This window comes from Galeopterus variegatus, unplaced genomic scaffold (genome assembly GCF_000696425.1).
Source record: "Galeopterus variegatus unplaced genomic scaffold, G_variegatus-3.0.2 Scaffold4301, whole genome shotgun sequence".
Taxonomy (NCBI): domain Eukaryota; kingdom Metazoa; phylum Chordata; class Mammalia; order Dermoptera; family Cynocephalidae; genus Galeopterus; species Galeopterus variegatus.
In genome coordinates this window covers 94,471-103,489 of record NW_007730412.1, presented here as the reverse complement: position 1 = coordinate 103,489, position 9,019 = coordinate 94,471, and the positions used below count along the sequence as shown (strand labels likewise).

The window sequence follows — 9,019 nt, the reverse complement described above, 5'->3', positions numbered from 1 at the left end:
CAGACTATGTTTGTTATTTAAATTTAATGTGAAACTTTTTTGTGTCACTCTATCTTCAAAATATTCCAGTATATTGATTTAGTTTCCTACCTTAGTAAAGATAACATTTTCTTTAATGATTCATAATGTAAAAGTGCCTCGAAGTCTTTATGAGAGCCATCAATGATTTAAGAGGCCAGACAAATGTGTATTAACTTCAAGACATAATTTTATAAGTTAATTAAAACGACACATGCTTTGTGTCTAATTATTTTTTATCATTTGCGTCTACATAACAGCAAAGCATAGTGAATCATGTGGGGGTAATTGAGGTTAATTGAAGGTTCTGATATTTGATCTATAATTAATAGGTTTTACATTAGAGAATTATGATTTCATGTTGAAAATTGGATTTACTGACAGCTACTTAAAAATACAGCTGTTTTATAAAGTGAAATATACCTTTACATGGAAACTCTTTTTGTGAAAACATTAATTGATTATTTACTAAATCTTTTTAGAGATTTAACTGGCTGTTTCTAGTATATCCCTTCTTTCACAAAATATTTTACCTTAAGTATTTTCTTAATTACATACTTCATAATAGTATTCTCCTTCTTCATGCTTGAATATTTTCCTCAGCATCCATGAAAAGGTAGATGTGTCCTGGACACTTATCCAAGTTTTACAGGAGAATGTGCTGTGATGTTTCTGCCTTGGGGCCTGCCCTTCCTGTTCCCTGTGCTGCTCTGCTCTCCCTGTTTATGGAAGGAGAGTTCTCACACATTATGTGCCATGGCACTTCATTCTTCTCTTGTTGTTCTTATCATTGTATTTTAAGGATCCCTTTTCCTCGCTTGTCTTGACTTGCCACTGAAGGACTAAAGGGAGGGGTCATTTTCTTATTTATTTTGATCCGCATTATGTGCCATGGCACTTCATTCTTCTCTTGTTGTTCTTATCATTGTATTTTAAGGATCCCTTTTCCTCACTTGTCTTGACTTGCCACTGAAGGACTAAAGGGAGGGGTCATTTTCTTATTTATTTTGATCCAGCCTGTGCTTGGTCCAAAATGTACATTCAGACATGTTTGCTAAATGAGTGATTGAAGCCCATATCATCTCCCTTTTTGACTAATCATATTTTCTCTCTTTTTAAAATCTTTCTTCATGCAGTGCCCTAACCATTTCTAATATTCAGGCTGGATCTACTGGAAATTGGGGCTGTCATGTTCAGACCAAACGCGGGAACAATACGAGAACTGTGGATATTGTGGTGTTAGAAAGCTCTGCACAGTACTGTCCACCGGAGCGAGTGGTAAACAATAAAGGTGACTTCAGGTCAGTGACATGGGAAGTACTGGAGGAGTTCGATTTGCCCCAAATCTTTTTATTCTCAGAGGCACATAATTGGTTTCCTATTCTCAGTAACGAAATTTGAGAATTGTGTATGTTTATGTATATGCATCCTTACATGACTGTCTTAAGAATTACCCTTTAGAACGATGATTTCAGAATCATTTATGGAGATTAAAAAAAAAAAGTGCCTGAACTTTATCTCAGACCTCTTGATTTAAGACTTTCCGAAAGTAGATTTTTTTAACAAATGGTTTCATTGTGTAAGTGAAGAACCATGACTTTTGGGAAACATTTTGTATATTTTGCTGAAATAGTACACAATTCAGACAGGATAATGGTATTTCCTGTTTTTTCAAGGGCTGTTTCATGGATAAATTTTGTGAGGTTTTGTATTGCTAAGTCACTTTTAAGTTTGATGGTTGAGGAGATAGCATAATTAGGAGAAATGTATATCTAATTTTCTTCCACTGTTCAGTTCTTCTGGTACTTAAGGACTTGGGGAAATTAAAGTCATTGGGTATCCTGAAACTTGGGGAGTCATTGGAGTCCAGGTGGGTTTGTTGAACTCTGGGTTAAGATAAGCAGAATGAGGTACATTTTTTTTAGGAGGAAGTTTAGAATTTGTGAGAGGTAACAAATTTTATCGTAGACTCTCCTTATTTTCAAAGTTACTTTAAAACATCTTTAAATGTATTATTTACTTGATATTCTTTATATTCAGGGATTTTAATAACAAATTTATAGTTGATGTATCAAAAGGGAAATATGTTGCTCTTTAAAGCAGCGTAAAATTGTGAATACCCTGTTTGCACTGTCTCTGATGGATACTGTTGCTACGCCCTGACTGTAATCCTAGTGTTTTCAGAGTGAGAAAATCCTTTTGTGTTAATCTTTCAAATCCAAGGTTAAGAAGCAATAGTAACATCTTTAGGTCAGCTAGTTCATCATTGCTTTTTGTTTGATTGTTTAAAAAACAAAATTCTCTTTGATGTAAGTATGTGGAAATTAGCATTTATTATTCCAAATGGATTGGTCTTTTATGTTGATAACAACTTATCTATAAGATATATATTGCATAGTTAGAAGTGAAATAGACAACATTTGTTAGTTTTGTTATATTCAACATCTTTTAGTAAGTAATTATATGATGTTTCTGTTTATGGTGGATTTTTTGTTTTACTCATAGTTTTTGAGTGTTTTACATTTATAAAAATAGAAGAAAAATTAAATGTTTAACTGCTTAATGAATTATTTATGTTTTGACACTCCTTAAGATTATGCAATAAAATTCCTACTGTGTTAATAATATTTAGTTTAGTGTTGCTCGATCTACTTATGCAGTTTTTGGTAATGAATTCTATTTTGGTGTGACTGATATGATTTAGCAGTTCCTGTGTTATGCGTCTGCTGTAACTTACATTAAATATGTTCAATTTCATTCTCAGTTGGAGAAATAGAGCTCAGATAACAAAGCTTTCTCTCCATACAGTAGGATGATCTGTGTCAACAGGTATGTGGTGACAGGACATGTCCTAATCCTTGAGTTTTCCTCTGCTGTTGCTATGTTTAATTTACTTCTGTCATGTAGGTTTTCTTACACTATTTTGTCTTCATCTCTCTAGATGGCCCAGGACATTGGCAGGCATTACTGCGTATCTGCAGTGTACTCGGAACACCCACGGCAGTGGGATATATCCCGGAAACCCACAGGATGAGAGAAAGGCATGGCGGAGATGTGATCGAGGTGGCTTTTGGGCAGATGATGATTATTCTCGGTGCCAGTATGCAAATGACGTCACTAGAGTTCTTTATATGTTTAATCAGGTAACTAGAAAATCTTCAAGTTTTGTTAGGTTGTGAATAAAACATGATATTCAAACCAAATACATGAGTTTTTCTTTTTTTGTCTTTTTTTTTAATACTAGGCAAAGTGTAAGGATTTGGTGTTTTTACTTTAATTGTTTTATCTGGTTTTGGCATCAGGTCTCATCTTGGGTGTCCTCCTTTCTTTCTAGTTACTGCCTGACTTTGCGCCTTTGTTTAAATGTCTTTGTTATCTGTGTCCACCAAACAAAATCCCAGCCATCCTTCAAGTCCACATGGAAAGCCACGTCTGGGGTTCCTTTTATAATACCTTTGTCAAAATTGATTCCTTAAGATTAGGGCTTCATCCCCACAAGCAACCACTGCTTGTGTTGCCAAGCTGGAAAACCAGCAAGAATAGTCTTGACAGAGCTCTGAGATACCAGGGACTGGGAGAATCCTGAGCTCCCGCTCACTGCTCCTCACCAGAATCAGATTTTTATACTTGCATGCCAAAAAACACCTATTCAAGTTCTTATTGTAAAAGTGATAATAGGGAACAAGCCTTTGAGAAAGCATTGTCCTGCAATAGTGGAGGTTTATAGAGAACTATGAAAGCTGGTATAGGAATAATAAACTAACTGTGAAATTTTGGTAAACCTCTTAACTAAGTACCTGATCTCATCTGATCTCACAGTTATTCTCTCTCTAGTTACATGTTGGGTAAAGGGAAAGTTCTCTGGACATAAGTTAAATTTGAGTAGTGGTGGCAATATAAACTTATGACCATCTCAGTTTCCAAGTTTAACAAAATCACTCTTGGTGGGCAAAGTACTGGTGGATATGACATGAAATTCTGCTCCTGATTTCTGGGATGATAGAAAAGGCTATGGTGGCTTAGCCTACGCCCCACTTAATGCTTGTGAAAGATGGGAGAAACAGTGAGGAGGGAGGAAGGTTTTAGTGTAGAGTCCTTAAAATAAAGCTGGAAGGAAAGCAAACGGACAAAAAAATTAAAGACAATCTGTTAGAATACTTGTACTGCTCAAGTGCGTTTTATTCTCTTTGCTCCTGTGCTTTTTAAACCTTACCAGACTATAAGCAGCTGGAAGACGGCTTCTGTGTTGTATCTTTTCTTTTGCTCTTTAGCACTTAGTATACCCTTTCTGCAGTGGTTGGTGCTCTGTCAGTGTTTAAGGCAATAAGTAAATATGTAAAGCATTACTGGCAGTGCGTGGCAATAAAGATAGCTGCAAAATAAGTGGTTTATACTCTTGTGCTGTAGGAGTTCCAGGGGAGGTATCAATCCCTCTAGCTGGAATACTCAGGAAAGGCTTTGCCAAGCAATTGAGATTGAGGTATGTGTAGAATTTGGATAAGCACAGAAGAGGAGATGGTGCAGCTTATTTACCTGGTGTATTCTTATGTATCGTGTTTTATTATAGGTTTAAAACAGTTTCCCGCAGGTTAGTTTCCGTCAAAATTCCAGTCTTCTTGGGTTTGAAAAGCATTTTAAGAAGCCCTCGAGTAAATAGTAGAGTTTTTGAATTCGTTGCCATGTTTTGAAATACAAAGTTAACATGTCAGTTTTCAGTCATCATTTGCTGTGCTTCTCTTTTGCCTTTTTAACGTAGATGCCCCTCAATCTTACAAATGCTGTGGCAACAGCGCGACAATTACTGGCTTACACCGTGGAAGCAGCCAACTTTTCTGACAAAATGGATGTTATATTTGTGGCTGAAATGATAGAAAAATTTGGAAGATTTACCAAAGAAGAAAAATCAAAAGAGGTATTTTTCCTAAGTTCAGATTTGTAGCGTACAGAGTTAGCAAATGGCCATGGGATAGAGTTGAATCTGTATTTTTAAAGCATGTTTATGTTTGCTATTGTTGAACTCAATACACTTCTAAGTTTCCAAAATTGTTGAGAAACTTATGCCCCCGATATTATAGTGACCTGTTTGTTGCTGGGCGGAGTAGGGTTGAACTGTCAGTTCTAGGAAATGAAGGTACCGTGATGTGGCAGAGGTGGCCGGTGAGGAAGCACTTTGTGCTTCCACATTGGGGCTTAGCCGGGGCTGCTCAGCTTGCACCTGCTGGAACTTCTCTCTTCCCGTCTTCCTTCTGTGTACTTTGCTTAATTGCTTTTGTAATGTTCGGGAGAGATGAGAGGCTGTTTATCAGGAGCTTTCTTAAAAGTTCCAAATGATTAGAATATAAAGTTATAAAAGTGTGATGACTTTTTAAAGGGGTTCATTTTAACAGGGCCACGTTAAAGCTATGGTATGCTTGTCCACATGCTGTCCTTTAGGGGAAAAAATGGACAACCACAATTTGCAGAATGAATGAACAGGAAATAAACAATGTTTTGAATGGTTTTTAAGAGGCACAATTAATGTATTCTTAAGCGTTACGTTTCTAGCTATGCGATAACTTTATATGTACTGTTTCTTTTGTGATATAATCACATACACAAATGAATTTTAGAGGTAGAAGGAACCTAGATCAAGTTATAAACTGAAGGCGTTATAGCTAATTCTGGTAATTTAGTGACAAATTTTAAAGTTTCTTTTATTTTATAAAAATTATGGATGAAATATGACATCTAGAATTTGCCCAGTGAAAATTAAGTGATTTATACAAGGTTATATAGTTAGGTTAAGGCAGGGCTGAAAAAAACCGAAGAGCGCTGGCTCTAATCCAGAAGAGTTTTCTACAGTATCACATTTACTTTCTAGTACAGTGTTGCCCCATCTTGCTATTCTCAAAGTACTCTGTACACAACTGTGGGGAAAACACTAGGCTGAACAAAGTCTATGTATTTCTTTATGTAGGACATCTTAGATCCATTAATATTGCTTAGAGGTAAATACTATGCCTTGGTTCTTTAAGCGATTTAATGAAGGAATTTTTTTTTTTTTGGTAGAATATTTATTAGTATCTTGCATTTTGGTAATATGTCTTGGAACTGTGGCCCCTAGTAGGTTAGGCACTGTACTTGGTAGGATGTAGTTATTTAAGGAAGTAAAATAGATACATGTATATAAATGGGGCTCAGGAAAACAGGCCACTGTGCTTGAAGATGAGAAATCATTTCAGTGTTATTATCTGAACTTCAGAGACCATGATTTTCTAAAGAACTGTCCTCTACTGAATTGTGTCCCTGGGCCTCAGCCCATTTCCCTGTGACAAATTGATCTAGCACTGGGAGAAGCTGTTTGAATTTGGACTCTGTGATAGTATTGCTCTGTGTTGGTGCTTATAATTACAAGTGAGCTGCCTGTATGAGCAGTAGTCATTTCTGGAAGTGGGATGTTTTGAGTTACTAGAATAATTGTAATGACATTTGGAATGTGGGCATTGGAAAATATTTTGCAAAAGTATAATATAAATAAGATAGCCTATTTCATGCTGACTTGTTTTGATGTGAGGAAGCTTTGTTCACCTCCCAGCTTGGGAAGAGGAGTGTGGTGCTCAGCGGTGTACATTTAACTGTTTGCCAGTGTGTAGAACGAACTGTCTGCTGCGTTACATTTTTCGGTGAAAGCATTTTGTTGAACTGGAAGTAGACGTGGTTTCATGAGTTATTAATTCATCATGGGCCCTTTCTTTGCTTTTAAAATGGAGATGATATTTGCCCTGTTTAACTTGCAGAGTTTGTATGCACAAGTGAAGAAATACAGGTAAAACTGTTTTGCAAAATAGTAGCAAAATTTGAATATAGTTTTATACGGTTGTGAAATTTAACATTCTTACATCACAAAAGCTAGGAAAGACGTCCTTTTGAAAAAAAAATCACAAATGCTTTAGTTATCTAAAAATTTAGTTGGAAGGAGATTGTTGTCTCACTGGTTAACATAAGATGGAAAGCTATGATTATCTTTGGAAACAAGTGACAGCAATGGATTAAGTACAAATAGGTGAAATAGAGGGAAAATAGTCAGGATTGAATAATTGATGTATAAATGTTTTATTAGCTATGGTGCAGGGACTGACGTTCTATACGGTCTTTTGGAAACTTAAACCTCAGGCCATAGCTTTCATCATTTATTAGTATAGTAAAAAGAAATTATGAGAGTTAAAGGCTTCATTTTAAGTTAATTACCACAGCATAAAATTATGCTAAGGTATCCTAAAATGTGTATAGCTTAGATGGACAGATAATTAGTTAAATTGATTTTTGTAATATGTCCAAAAAGTTATTCTGTGGGGATAATTTCATAACTAAAATATTGTAAGGCAGTTGCTTTTTAATCTGTGATTGGGTATAGCTAACAGAAGCCAGTGCTCTGTTATCTCAGGTTTGGTACTAAAAGCTATCAAACTGCCAGATCTAAACTATTCTGTGGGGATAATTTCATAACTAAAATATTGTAAGGCAGTTGCTTTTTAATCTGTGATTGGGTATAGCTAACACAAGCCAGTGCTCTGTTATCTCAGGTTTGGTACTAAAAGCTATCAAACTGCCAGATCTAAACTATATATTTAGTGGAGTCTTTTAAAAATAGCTGAAGGTTGTCTGTCAGGCAGTGTAAGTGTCTGTTTCATATTTACTAGAGTGATTTTTCTTATGAAAACAATATATATCCATTTCAGAAGATGAGAAAGTATATGAAGATTAGATTTGGTTATGCTTTATAGTTCTTTTATTGTGCTCTAGTTTTAAATATGTGAGTGAGACACACACTTTATGCATCTTTACTACTAAGTTCATTTAGCACATTTTATATACATATTTTTTAAAAATTTATAGTTTCATTCATTTATTTTAAAGCATAATCACTTCTGTATTGACAGTCATGATTCTTTCTTATTTTCAGTATTCCTACTGTTTTCTCTTTTTTCTTTATTTTACTTGCCAGACTTTTCTGTATTATTAAGCTTTATAAAGACCTGGTGTCTGGCTTTGTGATCCTTTCTAGAACATTGTTTCTCAAGCTTGGGCGTACATCAGAATCACCTGGAGGGTTTGTTAAACACAGAGATAGTCCTCTGAGGCTCCCAACCTCCATATTTCTGACTTGGTAGATCTGAGGCAGGTTCCGAGAATTTGCATTTCTAGTCAATTCCAGGTGGTGCTGGGACAGCCAGTCTTTGGCATAGACTTTGAGAACCACTGTAGTATCTTCATTTTCTATCCTTATATTGCTTTATTGAAAAAAATTATTTTTGGATCTAACTTCTGAAGAACTATTATATCGAAAAATGTAAAAAGTATAGAAGAGAGAATGTTACCATTAATACTTAGTTACACCTCTCACCTTGTTTCATCTACCCTACTCACTTATTTTCTTCATCATGTCTCTCTCTTTTTCTCTCTTTCTTTTTTTTCCTCAATGCTGGAACACTTAAAAGCAAATTCTTTTTTTAAAAAATTTTTTCTATAAAAGCAAATTCTTGATGTCGTATTTCATCCATTATTTTTCTAAAATAAAGGGAACTTTTAAAATTGCTATTATATTACCAGAATTAGCTATAAGTCCTTAATGCCATCACGTAGTTTCTGTTGAATTTTCTTTGCTCATGATTTCTTAAAAATGTGGACCTTGTATCTGGTTATCTGACTGAGTTCATTCACATCATTTTGCAGTTGGTTATCTGGGATTTTCTTTTTTTTTTTTTCCGTTAAATTTTTATTTTGTCAATATACAATGTATTTGATTATTATGGCCCATCACCGACACCTCCCTCCCTCCTCCCTCTCTCCCCTCCCACCCAAGAATGTCCTTTCCGTTTGCTTGTTGTGACAACTTAAAAAAATTATAGTTGTTATTTCTTCCCCCCCCCCCCCGGTTTTTTTGTGTGTGTGCATGTGGGTGAATTAATTTGGTTATTTTTAGCTCCCACCAATGAGGGAGGACATGTGGTATTTCTTTTTC

General features: G+C 35.4%; 1 protein-coding gene across 1 annotated transcript in view; it reads left to right on the top strand.

The window, feature by feature from the left end:
- Nucleotides 1-9,019, top strand: part of GPR125 (G protein-coupled receptor 125) — an 81,315-nt gene that overhangs the window by 33,904 nt on the left and 38,392 nt on the right. The window contains exons 7-9 of the mRNA XM_008587225.1: nucleotides 1,155-1,319; nucleotides 2,960-3,161; nucleotides 4,775-4,930. Coding sequence (XP_008585447.1) covers nucleotides 1,155-1,319; nucleotides 2,960-3,161; nucleotides 4,775-4,930 — 523 coding nt within the window. The remainder of the gene's footprint in view (nucleotides 1-1,154; nucleotides 1,320-2,959; nucleotides 3,162-4,774; nucleotides 4,931-9,019) is intronic.